The following is a 17,018-nucleotide window of genomic DNA, read 5'->3' as shown; positions in this document are numbered from 1 at the left end:
CTTCCTTTTCAGGGTGGTTTGGGATTCGCAAGGATTTCTGTCAGTTTCTGCTTGAAATCTGCCCATTTTTGAGAGAATACGGAAACATTTCCTACGACCTCCACCGTGAAGGTAATGAGGAAACTGAAGAAACGCCAGTTCCAGAGCCTCCTAAGATCGCTCCTATGTTTCGAAAGAAGACCAGGGTGGTTATCACCCAGAGCCCTGGGAAGTATGTCCTCCCACCTCCCAAATTAAATATCGAAATGCCAGATTAGACAGCCCCTTCCAGGGCAGATCGTGAGAGGACCTGGCCCGCACTCTCTTCCGCCTTCCTCTGCCTCTCCGTTCACCTCCCCCACCCCCAGAACTGGAGCTGGAGCTGGGTCTCCGGGGACTTCATCTCATGCCTTGTTTGCACTCAATGCCTACCAATGACTCACCGCGACAGGACACGCAGGTGACAGGGGCCTGGAACACGCAGCATGGTGTGGGGTGCGTGTCAGCGGCTGTGGATCTGATGGAGGGAGCCTGTGGAGAGGGAAGAAGTGATTTCCCCCGGGAAGGTGCCTGTGGAGCTGGCTTGGAGCCATCCTGGGTGGCTGATTAGGCCTGAGCAGGAATGGCTACACAGCTGGTTTTCAAAGTGTGAAAATTCCCATCAAAATTGTTATTGAAAAATGTATTTTTGAACCAGGCCGGCCTGGCCGCGTAGCTCAGATGCCCCTGTTGTGGCGTAGTTAGGGGACTGTGAATGGGCCTCGGGCCCCGTGTGCACCCATGCTGCCTCAGCTGGCCTTGCTCCTGCCGTGGACGTCGTTTCTCTCTGGGTTTTTACTGGCCCCATTGGTGAGCCCTTTCTAATGGAGTGACTCCGTGCCTGTATAGTATTTATACAAATATTTTAGCGTTGTAATATACCGTGTTAAATCCTAGTTCTGTACAGTATATTCTGTTAAAGTATTTTTTTACAAGCTTGTACTGAAGACATACGTGTTCTGTTGCAGAAGTAGAGGCCAGTGGCACCCCCGTCCTGCCCATCGGGGTGCCACCCCTTCATGGGACATTGCCATTTCCCCTTCAATTTCTCCACAAACACAGCAGCTGCTACTGCCAGAACGGCCGCAATAAGCAAGAAACTGTGCTTTTTGCTAACATGCTGGGAACACTGACTTGCAGAAAGCCATACAGCACGACTGGAAGCTGGAGCACTGCAGAAGGGTGCCGAGACTAAACGTGGCCACCAGAGTGTGCGCGTTGAGGTCTGGGGCTTTGTGTCTGCCCCCAAGCTGGGCCCATGCTTTTAGCTAGGAGGACTACGACTCCAGGAGCTGGGGGTACAGCCACAAGTCAGAGGGAAGAAAGCAGATGCGATGGGAACAAGCAGGCCGTGAGTAAAAGAAGGTAAAAGGAGCCCTGGCATTGTCACCTGGGAGCAGGGGAGAGGGGGAGAGGGGGCAGCTGCTACCTTGTCTAAACCGGGCTCCGTTGACATCTACCGCGCCCACCGCTCCACCCTGGTGCCAGCCTGTAGGAAGCCTGTGCTGTCTGAAGGGGACACTTGGAATGGTGCCAACTTTCCTGCTTGGTGTATAGCAAATGTAGCCCAATCCACTCTGTTCTTCTCCTTTAGCTGTTCAATAAACTGGTTCATCATTTTCCACGTGCACTGTGCGAGTCTTAATTTGGATATAGTCCAGGATGCTGGAAGTCCTGTCAGCGAGCACAAAAGGGAACCTTGAGCTGCCACCAGCAGCCGAGGGGAGCAGGGGTGGGTGAGCATCTCTCAGGAGTCTCCAGGGACAGCCAGAATATGCACTACAGAGAGGAAAGCGGGAGGCCCAGGGATTCGCTGTTGGCGGGGGAGCACACGGCCACAATGCTGACAGCTGAGGAGGGGCCCGAGAGTGTTGGCGAGTTCCCAGACATTCTAAAGTGGAACTCGGCTTTTCAGTGGTCCTGAGGCATTGCCCAGTCACGTGGGCACCGAGTACCACTTACATCTATGCAAAATGCACTGTGATTTCTGGGTAGCTCACCCTAGCTGTCTCTAGAGACAGTTAACTCAGGTGGCGTTTCAGCCCACAGTTTGCAAGAATCGACAAGGAAGGCCACCTTTTGCTGGTGATGGAAGGCTTCCTGCAGGTAGCCAAGGGCCACCGATGGACCATTGCTTAAGCTCCTTAGATTCAAACTTGCTGTGAGACAGCACGCTTCTCCGTAACCACGGTAGCTGTGAGTTAAGTGGCAGGTACCTTGCCTCCTGCTGTATGTCCCCCTGAGTCCTCAGGACCCCACGAAGCACGTGCTCCTACGAGTATCCTCGTGGGGAAGCAGAGGCTCTGAGGGCGTGAGCCAGGCAGCTGGGGATCAGCAGGTCTGTGGTGCCGGCCTTGGCATCTTCTGGCCGAGCCCTCGCTCTCACCCACTGGGCTGGGCGCCTGGGCCGTGGGAAGGTGACGTATTGGGTTTGGAGGCGTTTCTGGGTCGTGGAAATCTCAGGAAGATCCTCGAGCCCGTGACCAGAGTAGGGTGGGGGGCATCAGTGGAGGTGGCCGCGCACGTGGGGAGAACGTGCCAGATGGGCGGTTGTGCATGGCCGCCTGTCTGATGTCCGAGCAGCAGGTCCCAGAGCAGGATGGCAGCACTCACGGCCTGGGCAAACCCAGACGGGGGTCCCGTGGACAGCGGTCGGCAGAAAGTGAGCCGCACCGTGGGTGAAGGCTCAGGGCGACCGCTCCGTCCCGGGTGATGGGAAACTAGGTGTGCAGAGTGGGACCAGCCTGGGGTGGACACGTGCAGGCTGAGGAGCCGCAGGGGACAGCGGCCTGACCTCCTCTGTGCCCAGGAGCTCACCCATCACTGCTGCAGCCCCTCCCTGCACCTCCTGTGGACCGACGGCAGGGCCTGGAGAGGGTCTCTGTGGAGGACCAGCTGCACGGCCTGTGACGGTGCCGAAACGGCAGGGTGCCTGCACCCTTGATTGTGGGCCCTGTCCCGGACGTTGCTCGTGCTTGAAATCATGGGTGCTGTGCACGGCCCGGAAGGCCAGGGGACACACAGGAGGACTTCTGACCTCGTGGGTCACACGTGGGTCCGTGCACGTCTGCCTGGCCCGGGGGCTCCGGGACCAGAAGGCCGTGGCCGGTTTGCACGAGCGCTCGGCCTGTGGCTCTGCACCCGTGCACGAGTGTCTTCGTGCCCCCTGCGATGACGGGCGTGAAGCAGGAGGCTGACATGCTGACGGGCCTGCCCTTTATGATGTCACTTCCTGGCTGGGCTGTGCTGTCACCCCCGAGCAACCGGAGCACTTCTGTGAGGGGCTGAGCGGGAGTGTGAGCCCAGGGTGCTGCCGGCCGCGCTGCACTGTCCCGTTTACGTGGCGGAGGGACACGCCGCGCTCCGCATGGCTGCGGACGAGAAAGGCCCCGCCGCGGGCATGGCGCCCGGCTTCGGCGAGGCGCCTCTTCCTCCCGACACAGCGGCTCCGGCCCTCGGCTCAAGGAGCTGCACCCCCCAGTCCCTCGCCCTGGACCAGCCCGTGCCCGCGGGGCACCCCGACCTCAGGCTGCTGCCTGGAGAAGCCGCTTTCCAGGATTTGACGGAAGAGCCTTTGTTGAAAAGGCCTCGCACCGCCTGCGAGGCCGTGTGGGAAGGCAGCCTGCTCTTCCACCCCTTTCCCAGGAAGCTGTGGACGATCGTCCACAGCAGTCGCTTTGCATCCATTGGGTGGAATGAAGACGGGACTTGCATAGGCGTCAACAGGCCGCTGTTTCAAAAGGAGGTTTTGGACAGGGACGGCCTAGACAAGGTGTTCAAGACAGAATGTATGAAGAGCTTCATCCGCCAGCTTAACCGCTATGGATTCAGCAAAGTGTACCAGGACATGCACACGTCCCTCTGCGTGACCAACCTGTCCACGAAGGAGCGGCCCGCCCACGTCCTGAGCGAGGTAAGGAGGGCGGGGGACGGCGGGGGAGGAGCCCTCTCCAGGGGCTGAGCCGCTGGGCCCGGGGGTGGGGGGCGGGTGCCAACCCCGGGGCCGCCTGGGACGGCGGCAGGCGTGTCGGGAGAGCTTCCTTTAAAGGTGGTACTTGGGCACCGGCGTGACGGCCGGAGCTGGCAGTGCCGCGAGCTGTGTTGGGACGTTGTTATGGGGGGGACCCGAAGCGTTCTCAGCACAAGGACGTCACTTCTCTCCCTCCTCCTTTTCCCTTTGCTGTGTCTGTGTGAGGTGATGCGTGTGAACTGGACCCCCTGTGGTGATCATTTCACAGCACACGCGGGCAAGGCGTCATCCTGTACTCCTGACACGTGGGCAGTGCCGCTCGTGCCTGACACGCAGTCACAGCGGGGGACAAGAGGACACTGCTGCAACGCTGGCCCTTCCCGTCCTCCTGCTCGGGGACAGTGGCCCGCCGGGGGGAGGGGGGAGGTCTGTGTGCCCCCTTGACTCCCATAGCTCCAGAGCATCACTTGAGTGGGGGCGCAGGTCCTTTCCTGGGAAGCAGTCAGCGTCCCCGGTCTGGCCCCTGGAGGTGCTGGCCAGGGGGCGATTCGGACACTTCCTTAGAAAGCTACCGAACCTTGTTGCAGTCTCGTACCTGCAAACGCCAAGTCCCCTTTCGTGGGCCTTGTACTCGTCCTAAGGGGCCATTTTCAGTCATTTTCCAAGGGCGAAAGGTGATGGTGAGTGAGCGAGTCTCGGGGATGTCAAAGCTGGGGCACAGCGTCCTGCTGGGACCAGGTCCCGCTTTCTCCAAAGAGGCCCTGGGTCGGCTGGGGGAGGGCGCCCAGGGGCCCAGCCAGGCGGCTGCTGCTTGCGAGCAACTCTTTTGTGACTCGGGGTTTCCTTTTCTCTCTCAACCGCGACCTCAGTTACACTTCTACCACAGTCCCCTGTTTCAGAGAGACTGCCCGCACCTCCTGGTGAGGATGAAGCCGAGAGTGCACACTAAACCAGCATCCGGGCAGGTGGACGGCGAGCCGGCAGCCCCGGGGCACCTCCCGGCGCCCAGCGCCGCGGAGCCGCAGGACGGCCTCCCACCGTCTCCTGAGCACATCCAGGGGACCCCGAGCTACCCGCAACTCGACCATGCCTCCGCCCTGGCCAGGACTGACTCTGTTGCTCCGGCCCCTCCTCGGACAGCAGCCGAGCCCCCCGCGCCGGATCCCAACGTGCAGATTCTGGTCCCTCTAGTCCCTGTCCTGGCAGAGGTGGCCCAGCCAGCCGAGGTCCCCTGGCTCTGCTGCGCCTGGCCTCCCGCCCAGATGAGTCCTCCCTGGCCCGTGCCGGGCCTGGCCGCCGCACCCCCCCAAGTCCTCAGCCTTCCCCCCCCCGCGCAGCTCCCGGGGACCGCGCTGCTGCCTCTTGCGCATCCTGGATGCGCGAGGCGGCCGCCAGGCCTGCCGCCTCCCTGACCTTGATCCGTCGGCCCCTGAGCCCCTTTGCTGCTGCTGCGTGGGCTCCCGCTCTTTCCTGGAATACCCGACCCCTCCAGGCAGGCCCACAGAGGACCCTGACCAGGCAGACCCTGCAGACACACGGAGGTGGTAACGCGGCCAGAACCTTGCAGGGCAGTAAAGAGCACGGGGACATGAGAGCGATGTTCCACCCAACACGTGTTTGGCGCCTCCGTCCTGGGCGTGGCTGAGCAGTTGAGTCCCCTCAGCAGGAAACGATGACAGGTGACAGCCCACCCCCGGCACAGTGCGGGCACCTAGCAGACACCTGGAGAAGCCCCTCAGACGCCCTGTGCCCACCCACTAGAAAGACCCTTGAAGGTCTGGACAAGCACAAGGAAGGCCCTGGCACCCGCGGCTTCACAGTTGGGGGGGCATCGTGTCCAGCAGGGTCTTGATTTGACAGATGAGAAGAGCTCAGGCCTCCCCTGGTCAGAGGCCTGAAAAGAGCCCTTACTGTCCTGAGACGCACAGGTGTGGAGGTGACGGTCCCTGGCAGGGGCCTGCGGGTGTTCAGTTTGGGGGTGCTCTCTGGTGTCTGGACAGCAGGATTGAGGTTTGCTTTTCACTGTGGGTCCTGCGTCTGGAGACATTTTCCTGGTTCTCTTTTCCTTGCCTTTCGAGCTAAACACTTCAAGGGCGCCATGCTCCACCACCCTCTGGGCGCTGGGGTGTCGCGCTTATACCGCGAGTCCTTGTGGTCAGCGCCCAGTGGTGTGTACAGAGCACTGAGGGCCAGGGCGCACCCCCAGCTCACAGTTGCTGCCTCCACGTGTGGGGGATGGGCCGGGGGACCTGGCCAGGACTCTGTGGCTGTCACAGCGATAGGGCGACATCCCCTCCCAAACACTGCTAAGGAGGGGGCGGGGAGCGGGAATTGCCTGGAGTTCCAGGGGTTAGGACTCTATGCTTTCACTGCGGTGGCCCGGGTTCAATCCCTGGTCGGGGATCTAAGATCCCCCAAGCCTTGTGGGGTGGCCAGAAACACAGAAAAGAAAAAAAAAGGTGGGTTCGGGGAGGAGGGGAAGTAGACCCAAGGTACCAGGAATGATCCAAGCACCAGCAGCCAGAGGAGCCCCGGGTCTGCCCGGGTGAGGGGTGGTCCCATCTGCCGCTCCCGTCTGTCACAATGCAACAGCTAGTGCACGTCAGGGGGGTCTCTTGAGCAGCCCAACAGCAGCGCCCCAAGTGAACGATGCAAAAATGGACAGAGGGGACGGAAGAAACCGGTCTACAGTAGAAGTGGGAGACTTCGGTCCCCCCTGTGATGGATTCAAATGGATCCCCCAGCTCCCACCCCAACCATTAAGTCCACCTGTTGCAGTGCTAATCCCAAGGTGCATGTATTTGGAGATAGCACCCTTGGGGAAGTCAGTAAGGTTAAATGAGGTCACAAGGGTGGAACCCCAGTCCGACAAGAGTGGTGTCCTTTGGAAAAGAGGAAGAGACACCGAAGATCTCCCTCCCTCTCTCCCTCCCTCGCCCTCTCTTCCTCCCTCCCATCCTTCCTCTCTCTCTCTCTCTCCCCCTACCTTTCTCCCCCTCTCTCTTTCCCTCCCTCGCCCCCCTCCCTTTCTCTCTCTCCCTCCCTCCCTCTCTCCCTTTCACTCTCTCCCTCCCTCCCCCTCTCTCCCTCCCTCCCTCTTTCTCTCTCTCTTTCTCCCTCCTCCCCTTCTATGGCCCTGTCCATCCCTCTCTCTCCCTCCCTCCCTCCTTTCCTCCCTTTGTCTCTGCCCCTTTCTCTCCCTCCCTCCCTCTTTCTCTCTCTCTCCCTCCCTCCCTCTCTCTCCCTTTCACTCTCTCCCTCCCTCCACCTCTCTCCCTCCTCCCTCCCTCTTTCCCTCCCTTTGTCTCTCCCCCTTTCCCTCCCTCCCTCCCTCTTTCTCTCTTGCTCTCTCTCTCTCTCTCTCCCTCCCTCCCTCTTTCTCTCTCTCCCTCCCTCCCTCTCTCTCCCTTTCACTCTCTCCCTCCCTCCACCTCTCTCCTACCCTCCCTCCTTCCCTCCCTTTGTCTCTCCCCCTTTCCCTCCCTCCCTCCCTCTTTCTCTCTTGCTCTCTCTCTCTCTCTCTCCCTCCCTCCCTCTTTCTCTCTCTCCCTCCCTCCCTCTCTCTCCCTTTCACTCTCTCCTTCCCTCCACCTCTCTCCTACCCTCCCTCCTTCCCTCCCTTTGTCTCTCCCCCTTTCCCTCCCTCCCTCCCTCGTTCTCTCTCGCTCTCCCTCCCTCCCTCCCTACCCCCCCCCCCAACCTGTTCAGAGAAGCAGCCAAGTGAGGGACCAAGAGAAAACCAGCTGTCTGCGAGCCAGGAAGAGACGCCTTCCCTCACCTGAGACTGCACTTTCCAGCCAGTTGAGGTTGGACTTCTAGCCACCAGGACTGGCACCCAGTACATTTCTGTAGTTTTAGCCACCTCCTCTGTGGGACTTTGCTATGGCAGCTCTAAGCAGACTAACACAGCCTGCTTTCATTATGGGTACAGCGACCAGACAGCACCGCAGTAAGGGAATCACAGATTTGAACAGCACTGTACAAAGACTAGGTCTCATGACATGTGTAGACTATTAGCCCCAAGAACAGAGTAGACACGTGCTCGTCAAGCGTACCTAGAACGTTCTCCAGGGTACTCCACGCGTCAGGCCACACAGCATCCCTCAGTAAACTTAAGGGGATACAAACAAAAGGGCTGAAATCATACAAAGTATGTCCTCTGGCCAAAATAGAGTGAAATTAGACCTCAATAACAGAAGGAAATGTGGGAAATCTGCAAAGAGAGGGAAATTGAGCCGTGCGTCCCCAAATAACCGCATTAGTCTGGGACGATGCCAAATCCCACAGCACAGGATGAGGGGCTGAAACAGCAGACACAGATTCTCACGGTGGTTCCGACCAGGAGGCCGAGAGGGAGGGTCCAGCAGGGGTGGCTTGTACTGCGGCCGGTCTCCTTGGTTGCAGGTGGCCGTGCTCTTACCGCCCCTCACGTGGTCACCCTCTGTGCACGCACCCCCAGCTCCTGCCTTCTCTCCTTGCGTGTGCTGATCCGCTCTTCCCTCAAGGGCACCAGCCATCTTGGATTAGACCTCATCCTAATGGCCTCATTTCAACCTAAGAACCACTAACTCCAGTCACAGTGACATTCTGAGGTTCTAGGGGATTGGGGCTTCAACATGCAAATTTTGGGGGGACGCAGTTCAGTCCATAACAATAGCCCAGGGAACGTACAAGACATCACAAGGGAAACTAGAAAATACTTTGAAATGAAGAAAACACATACCAAAGGCCCCAGGACTTATGGCACGCGGCCAAAGAGGCACTTGGGACCTAAAGCTGCAAACACCCGTGTTCCAATGGAGGCGACACCTCAGATCAACCGCCTCATCTTGAACGGGGACAAGCGAGAAGACGAGGAAGGCGAGCCCAAGCATTCTGACAACGAATGTTCACGAGAAAAGAAAAACTGCGCTAATCCACGTACGCGGGGATCCCAAGACGTGCACTGGTCGGGAATCCTCACAACATGGGGGAGGGCGCATCCTTCTTACACACTCAGTAACAAGAGCTACAGCCACCGACCACTTCATTTGGCCCAGGCTTTTTACAAGCAGGTCACATCATGGGGAAACCCACACCAATGCTTTTGCCTGGTACTGTTAGGAGGCCCATTTTACAGATGGAGAAATTGAGGCGTAGGGAGTCTCCATGATTTGATCAGCTTGTCACTAGAAGGACTCTTATTCAAGCTAAGCATCATATGCGTGCAAAGACCCATCCCCGCACTGGCCTGACCTGTCTCCCCAACAGTCAAGGGGGATTCAGCTGTCCTCCACGGGGTCCTACTACCTGACGCCTCAGGCCACATAATGGAGAAAACACAGGGAAGCCAGGCATTAGTGCCCATGAGAGCCTGACACTGGATTCTGCCCACGTGGCCTCCCCAGCCCCATCAGGTCACCATCTCTCGTGAAAGGGACACGAGGGCCAGGGAGGAGGGTGAGGGTCTAGGACTGAGGGCGTGAGGATGGAGAAGGGTCCCGGACGTGGGGGTCCGAGGCACGGCCCTCTGAGGGCGGCTCCTATGCTCAGGCTTGGGCCCTGCTCTCTCCTTCCACTGCCCACTCTGCTCCCTTCTGTCCCAGTGGCGTGGTGGCCCCACGTTCTCCTGCAGGCTCACTTCCCCGGGCACACTGGCTGTCAGGCAGGCGGCAAGCCTGCATTCAAAGCACGGGGACCGCCGGGCTGGAGGACTCTCCGCATCCCCACGGGGCGTGAGTGTCTGTGCCCTTCAGGGCCCTGCGGATGCCCCTCCTCCTGGATGCTTGCTCACACGTGGCTTTACACCCTGCTGCTGTCTTGTGAATGTCACTTGGCTTCACACCCTGCATCCCGCCACCAACCCAGCCCTATCCCTGTGCCCAGCCCCAGCTCAGGGACCACGGACAGGCACAGGCCCGGGCCCCCACACTTGCTCACAAAGGCCCCTAAAGCAGCAGCCGGCGACATTTGCCACAGAGGAGGGTAGGCGAGAGCCAGGCAGGAGGTCAGCCCTTTGCCAAGGAGGCTGGAGCTCAGAGCAGACTTTAGCTGGGGCTGGGGAATGGGGGCTTCTCGGGAAACAGGGCCACGGCTGAGACAACTCACACCAGCCCCTCAGGGGGCAGGCTCAGCGCACGTAGAGAACGTCAGAGCTTCCCGCTGATGGGCAGCAGCTCCCGTGTGCCCTGCGCCGCCCTGGTCAGGACTGGCTGTGTGCCGGGGTGGTGTGTGCTCGTCCAGAGTCTACTGGGGAGGGCGCTGCTGCCCCCCTGAAAAGTGTCTCCCTGAATGTCCCTGGGGCGCTCTTGGCATGTCCCGGCCGCTGCTGCGCTGCCTGCCACGGCCGTCCCTGGGCTAGCACTGCCCCCCATCAGTCAGTTCACTGCACGAACAGGCACTAGGAATCCCTGCTTTCCCCCGGGAGTGCTTACCATTTGTGATGACAAGATCCCCTTCTTTTCCGGCAGGAGTGTCTGAGCAGGTTCCATTGGCCCTGAAATTCTCCACCTTTTCCAAGTGCCCACCTGCTATATGGCAGGTGCTTCAAATCCAGGATCCCACGTAATGTTCACGTTGTCGTACGGCGCTCAGCAGGGAGGGCTGCCTCTTTAGCCCCCGGCGCCGTCTGCACCTCCCACTGCAGTGACCTCCCAATCCCATTAGGCCCAGGAGTTGCCCCTTCCTTTCGATGCCAGGTCACAGCCCAAACCTGTGGGTCTCTGATGCCGCCATATTTCTGCACCTGCCTGAACGCGGGGACACTGGCGGACGTTGCTTCTTAGTGGCTAGGACTTATTTCTAGTCTTATTCTGATCCCAGACTCTGTCCTTCTCCCCTCTGGAAATTGCTTTCTTTTCATGACATCTCAGAGAATTTGCAGCTCCATAGGAAACGGAATAGAAAACCAGTCAAAATTGCTGTTCTGTGTGTTTTACTCCTGGAGGATATATTATTCAATTTGGATGTGTGTGTGTGTGTCTGTCGGCATGGAGGGAAGGGTGGTGATTTCCCCAGCTGGGTGCAGCTCACGCAAAGCTCCCAGGATTCCAGTCGCACGGCCACTCCTTTCCACTTCGGCAGCCTCTCTTCTTTCCAACCCCCTATTTTCATTCATTTCATCCCACTGAAATCTAGACCTTGCTCACAAGTGGCCAAAGTAAACTCCAGGTGACTAAAATGGTCGTTTCCATACAGTTGGTAATTGGCTCCCCCAGGGCAGGGAGAGGAGGGCCAGCCCCGGGAATACCGAGCAGGGCTTCAAAGAGCAAGACCCTCATTTCTCTGGAAATCCTTGCAGATGGCGGCTATGAAACACCTACCTCTTCACTGTGGCCCACTGCAATGCAACAAGAGCCAGCACCCCTTCCTTCCTGCCCCAGGGCGAGATTTCTCTCGGCTTTATCCACGACCCAGAAGGACATCTCACAGCAATGTCCCATTTCAGACTTTCCCCTGCAACCCAAGACACACCCTCTGCATGTCTGGCTGCTGCCACCACCCAGCTTCATCACCATCACCTCCCACAGAAGGAACCCCCACTTCCCAAAGGCCCGAAGTGCCCTGGCTCGGGGCACTTAACACTCCAGGGCACGCTCCTGGAGCCCCACCGCCTCGTCCCATGTTGTCTTATTCTGTGGGACTTAGGGGACGTCTCACCACCTTCCTCATGTGACAGTGGCTCCTAGACCATCACTCTAGGTGTGGGTGTGTCCTGCTTTTCCTAGCGTTCCCGCTACTAACACAGGCCCTTCCGGAGAGCAGAGGCTCCGTGGAGGTCTGCGGAATAAACAAGCCAGTGGGCAGGGGGCTTATTGAACCTTCTCCTACTTTCTTAAAATACCCGTGCAAATCCAACTCAACAGAGATAGTTCGTTTTATTTACAGAATGACAGACAAGACAGGGAAGCAAGAATTGGAACAACAATGGCTTTTATTTTTCTATTTCTTCCCCCATCTATATCACTGCTAAGGACTTCCACATTTCCAGAGCAGTTCTGATTCCAATTCCCTGTTATCTTGTACACGGTCACAAAACGAACTGGGAGATTTCCCAACCTCTCTTACAAAACAGCAAAACTCTTGTTCTTGAACTGAATTAGTGCAAATACCTGTGGGATTAACGTCATACACAAAGTTAGACACTGAAGCTTGTTTAGTCTTCTATTCAAAGAACCAACATTTGAAAAATTCCTAAAGAAAACAGACATGGAAGTCCATGTCAACATACACAACAGGAACCCAAAATGCTGCACACCGGCTTCCCCCAACTCGCCCGGCTCTCACTGCTTAGAAGGCTGACCGCTCCCTCTTCAAACTCAGAGTGAAGGAGCAGCCCCCCTTCCTGCCCCACGGGAGAAGCTGCTGGACGTGGGACTGGCTGCTGCACTGGCTCAGGCTCCCTCTTCCTCATCGCTCACACTCCCTGCAGACACGGATGGGAAGAACCTGGGAGCCATGCTATTGCTCCTGAGCAGATGCTGCAGGACCTGACACTCGCTGGCCTCCGCGTAGGCCCGGGGACCCCACAGGAACTCGTAGCGGGCAGGGTCGCTGTGGGCCACCTGCCGGTACTTCAGGTAGCCCGTCTGCACCCACACTTCGGTGAGCAGCTCCCTCCCGCCACAAAACCCCAGGGTGCCTCGCTTTCCCCACACCTCCTCCTCAGGGACGCGGTCACCAAACAGGGTGACCATGGTCAGGACCAGCAGAGGGAGGCTGGCCTCGGGCGTGCGCTGCCAGTCGCTCAGCACTGCATCCCAGGTGAGGCCCAGGGTGGGGACCAGGACATAGGTGCGCTGGCGGGGGTCCACCACCTTCACGTCCACGCCAAACAGCAGCTGCAGGCACTCGCAAACGAGGCGGAGGACCACGGGGAAGTGGTCCCGATGCTCCCGGACGACCGTACTCAGCATCTCCGCCTCGGAGGTCGGCTCCCCGGTACGAAACTTGAGGAGCAGGAACCCCACCAGGTCAGCCATCAGCGCAACAAGTGCCTCGCGGGACAAGGGCTCGGCATAGGCGGAGAAGGAGGGGGCGCCAGGGGAGGCGGAGGACGAGGGGGATGCGGCCTCCTCCCCCGCAGCCCCCAGCAGCGGCGCCTCCACCGGACCCTGGGCCGGGACTGGGGCCTCAAGGTCGGCCTCAGGCTGGCGGAGCTCACTCATCTCGACCAGGGGCCTGATCACTGGGGTCGGGCCGCCCACGGGAGTGTGGGCAGGGGACCTCGTACCTGGGGTAGAGAGGGGGTGTGAGCGGCCTCGGCGGAGAAAGGCACCCTGGGCAGCCCTGACAAAGGCCACTTACAGGTCTCGTCTCAAGGGCTGCCCTCGGGCCTCACAGGGGCGCTCCTCCCGGGTGGCCTGTCCCCTGCCAACCTGAAGAAGGAAGTGAAGGGGCTCCTCAGGGTGCAGCCAGCACGGCCCCAGGTTCTGGGGCTGACAGGGCGGTGGGGTGACTTGGGTGTTGTGGGGTCCCCTCTGTTCTGGGAGGGGGAGCCCCTGGGTACACACTCAGGGCACGCACCTCCCCTTGGCTCCTGGCGCTGCCTGGGCCTCCTCTGCTCTGTGCCCTGAGGACACGGTCCTCAGACCTGGGCCTTCGCCTCCCGGGTCCTGGAGCCCCTGTAAGAAGAATGGAGGGCGCACCTCTTGTGTACACTGTGGCACAGCTCTGGGCCTCGGTGCTGGTAGGAGGATTGGGCTGGACTCTGTGAGGTCCCCCCAGTTCTGAGTTCTGGGGTGGGTGGTCCCCTCGGGGTCGCGCGTCGTGCTCACTGTTCCCCTTAAGGGCCTGGACCCTCCCCTTTGCAGGCTGGAGGGGAAACTCAGAACAGGACCCCGAATCTGAACAGAAAGCAGTGAGGGGGCCCCACAGGTGGCCGCACCTGCCCAGGGCCTCCCGAGGGTCCTAGGAAGGGGAGATGCTGGGTCCTCACCTCCTCCTCACATCCTGCCTGGCCTCCCAGCGCTGACCACAGGGGCAGGTTTCTGTTGAGGCCCCTGTTCCAGGGCTGGGGGTCTGCTCAGTCCTCCCTCGGGGTCCTGGGAGTCCACCCTCTGGACCTGAAGGCTCACCCCTCACACCAAACACCTGACCTCCTGAGGACCCCGACCCAGAGGTCAGGAAACATCTCATCTGCTGACCGTGCTCTGGCGCCTCCAAGGCCCCCGCGGAAGGGCAAAGGATCCCTCCCTGTGTTGGGGTCTAACGTCCTCAGTCCTTCCTTCCTCGCGTGCAGGCTGGACTCTGGGCAGGACCTGGGATTGTCCCGTCTGCCAGTGTGAGTCCCTGCTCCTTATACCAGGTCTCCAGTCTCTCCGAGACCCTGACGTCAGGACGTCAGGACAGGCCTACCGTGCTCATCCCGCCCCGGGGCCTCCCACGGCCACCTGCAAGGGCGGTGATATGGTGGGTCCCTTTTGTCCTCCCTCAGGGTCCCCTCAGTCCTGCCTAAGGGCCCTAACCTTAGTCCACCAGGGACCTGACATTTTACCCTCTGCCCTCATGAGACCCCGCCCCTTATCCCAGGTCCCCAGCTTCTCTGACACCCGGATGTCAGGAAGTGCTGCACGTGACGGCCTCCCAAGGCCAACTCAGTTCTGGGTTGCAGGCTGCCCTCAGTGCTCCCTCAGGGCCCTCACCTTGACTCCACACAGGACCTGGGATTCTCCGCAGTGCCCAGCAGACACCCCGCCCCTTATACCCCCTCTGCAGCCTCTCTGAGACCCCGCCCCGTGCTCCCCCTCTCCAGGGTGTCTGAGACCCGGATGTCAGGAAGTGCTGCACCTGTTCATCCCGCCCTATGGCTGGAAGGGCCAACTCGGTCCTGGGATCCAGGTTCCCCTCAGTCCACACTCAGGGCTCTCACCCTGACTCTACATAAGACCTGGGATTCTCTCCTGTGCCCGCCTAGGATCCCGCCCCTTATACCCCCTCCCCAGCCTCTCTGAGACCCCGCCCCGTACTCCCCCTCCCCAGCGTCTCTGAGACCCGGATGTCAGGAAGTGCTGCACGTGCTCATCCCGCCCTATGGCCTCCCAGGGCCAACTCTGTTCTGGGGTCCAGGCTCCCCTCAGTCCTCTCTCAGGGCCCTCACCTTGGCTCAACGAAGGACCTGGGATTCACTCCCGTGCTCACCAGACACCCCGACCCTTATACCCCCTCCCTAGCCTCTCTGAGACCCCGCCCCGTACTCCCCTCCCCAGCGTCTCTGAGACCCGGATGTCAGGAAGTGCTGCACGTGCTCATCCCGCCCTTTGGCCTCCCAGGGCCAACTCTGTTCTGGGGTCCAGGCTCCCCTCAGTCCTCCCTCAGGCCCTGGGAAGTGATTAGCCCATGAGGGGGGAGCCCTCATGAATGAGATTACCTCCCTTTTAAAAGAGGCCCCAGACGGCTGCCTCATCCTCTTGTGCCATGTGAGAAGATGGCTAGTTGATACAGCTAGACAAGAAACCAGTCCATATAAAGAAGAGCTTTATTACTATTATTTATTACTCAGCCGTACAAAGGAACGAAATTGGGTCATTTGTAGAGATGTGGATGGATCTAGAGACTGTCATACAGAGTGAAGGAAGTCAGAAAGAGAGAAACAAATATCGTGTATTAATGCACATATGTGGAACCTAGATAAATGGTACAGATGAACCGGTTTGCAGGGCAGAAATAGAGACACAGATGTAGAGCACAAACATATGGGCACCAAGGTGAGAAAATGGTGGGGGCGGGCGGGGGGTGTGATGAATTGGGAGATTGGGATTGACATATGTACGCTAATATGTATAAAATGGGTAACTCATAAGAACCTGCTGTATAAAAAAATACATAAAATAAAATTCAAAAGTTAAAACAAACCAAAGAAATAAGAATAGGTTTATGACATTATCAATCACAGTAGAAAACCACCTGTAAAGACAAATGGACGTACTTGCCACAACGGGCTCTGCATCGCCAAGTTCGCTCCCCCAACTCCGCAGCCTCGCAGGAGGCCTTCCTATTGGTGGAAGGCCAATGGGCGTGTCTTTTGCTTCCGGAGGCGCCAAGCCTTGGGACCTCAGGCCCTCAGTGCGCATGGCCACTGCTGCTTCCGTAGCAGAGCGCCTCCTCACGTGCTCTTCTGATCCAACCAGTTTCTCGGTAAAGAGACGTCTAGAACTTTCTCCCTCATCTTCCTGGGGCTTCCGGGAGCACCCGGAAGCCCACGTGGCGTTCGCACAGAGTGCCTGGGACAGTCGGCGGCACAGTTCCTGGCTGCTCTGCTGAGACGAGCTCTTCAGCCCCTCGTGAGCGGGACTCCGGAGCCATCCACAGAGACAGAGCGAGTCAGGAGACAGGCGGGGGCTTTGCCGGGGGCTGGACTCCGCAGGTACCGGGGGCCCCGGGAAGGAGTGGAGGTCGGGGGAGGGCTACGGGCTGCTCGGTTGGGAGTGGGGGAGCGGCGGCGGAGGGTAGCGGGCTGAAGGGGGGCTGAGGGAAGAAGGGTCCCCCAGTGAGCGGGTCAGAGGGGAGGACCGCTGGCTTCCGGGGTGGCTGGTGGGGGGCGTTCTGGAGTCGGGGTGCAGAGGGTGGGGCTAATGGCTAAGCGTGGGGGGGGGCCTGAGCGGAGGGCTTCCTGCTGGTCGGGTGGGGCCGGCCTTGGGGGCCAGAGGAGAGGACGACTGGCTGCGGGGGTGGGGAGGACGGGACGGGACGGGCGGGCCCCACCCCCGGGGCCGAGACGGGAGGGGCGGGCTAGCGGCTGCTGCGTGTGGCGGGAGGAAGGCTGAGGCGGGGGTCGATGGGGAGGACTCCCGGGCGCGGGTGCGGTAGGCGTTAGGGGAGCTCCCGCCGGGGCGGGGCGTGGGGTGGGGGGGGAGGACGCTCGTGGCAGTTAGGGGGCTCCGGCTCCCGGGTGGGCGGGGGCAAGACGGGTGGGCTCTGCGTCTGGGGTACGAGAAGCGAGAGCCCCTGGCGCTGAGTGTGCTCGGGGGAGGACTCCCCGGTGTGGGGAGGTGAGAGAGGCAGTCTGACCTCTACGCATGGCGGGGCGCCCGGCTTCCAGGGCCCAGAGCGG

At 59.8% G+C, this 17,018-nt stretch overlaps 3 protein-coding genes across 3 annotated transcripts in view; 2 read left to right on the top strand and 1 right to left on the bottom strand.

The window, feature by feature from the left end:
- TMEM185A (transmembrane protein 185A) overlaps positions 1-1,622 on the top strand; it is a 31,174-nt gene extending 29,552 nt beyond the window's left edge. Inside the window, exon 7 of the mRNA XM_082681093.1 lies at positions 13-1,622. Coding sequence (XP_082537219.1) covers positions 13-257 — 245 coding nt within the window. The 3' untranslated portion in view covers positions 258-1,622. The remainder of the gene's footprint in view (positions 1-12) is intronic.
- A 1,763-nt stretch (positions 1,623-3,385) lies between these two features.
- Positions 3,386-5,400, top strand: HSFX2 (heat shock transcription factor family, X-linked 2; the record flags this gene model as incomplete). Its single annotated transcript, XM_082646914.1, has 2 exons — positions 3,386-3,931; positions 4,888-5,400. The coding sequence occupies 2 exons, from the start codon at positions 3,386-3,388 to the stop codon at positions 5,398-5,400; spliced, it is 1,059 nt and encodes a 352-aa protein (XP_082503040.1).
- A 6,960-nt stretch (positions 5,401-12,360) lies between these two features.
- LOC309817648 (melanoma-associated antigen 8-like) lies at positions 12,361-13,134 on the bottom strand (the record flags this gene model as incomplete). Its single annotated transcript, XM_082646913.1, has 1 exon — positions 12,361-13,134. The coding sequence occupies one exon, from the start codon at positions 13,132-13,134 to the stop codon at positions 12,361-12,363; it is 774 nt and encodes a 257-aa protein (XP_082503039.1).
- Positions 13,135-17,018: the final 3,884 nt, after the last annotated feature.

The sequence above is a fragment of the Grampus griseus genome, assembly GCF_964374135.1.
Source record: "Grampus griseus genome assembly, chromosome: X".
NCBI lineage: Eukaryota > Metazoa > Chordata > Mammalia > Artiodactyla > Delphinidae > Grampus > Grampus griseus.
The sequence above is the reverse complement of the archived record's forward strand: the minus strand, read 5'-3'. Positions and strand labels throughout refer to the sequence as shown.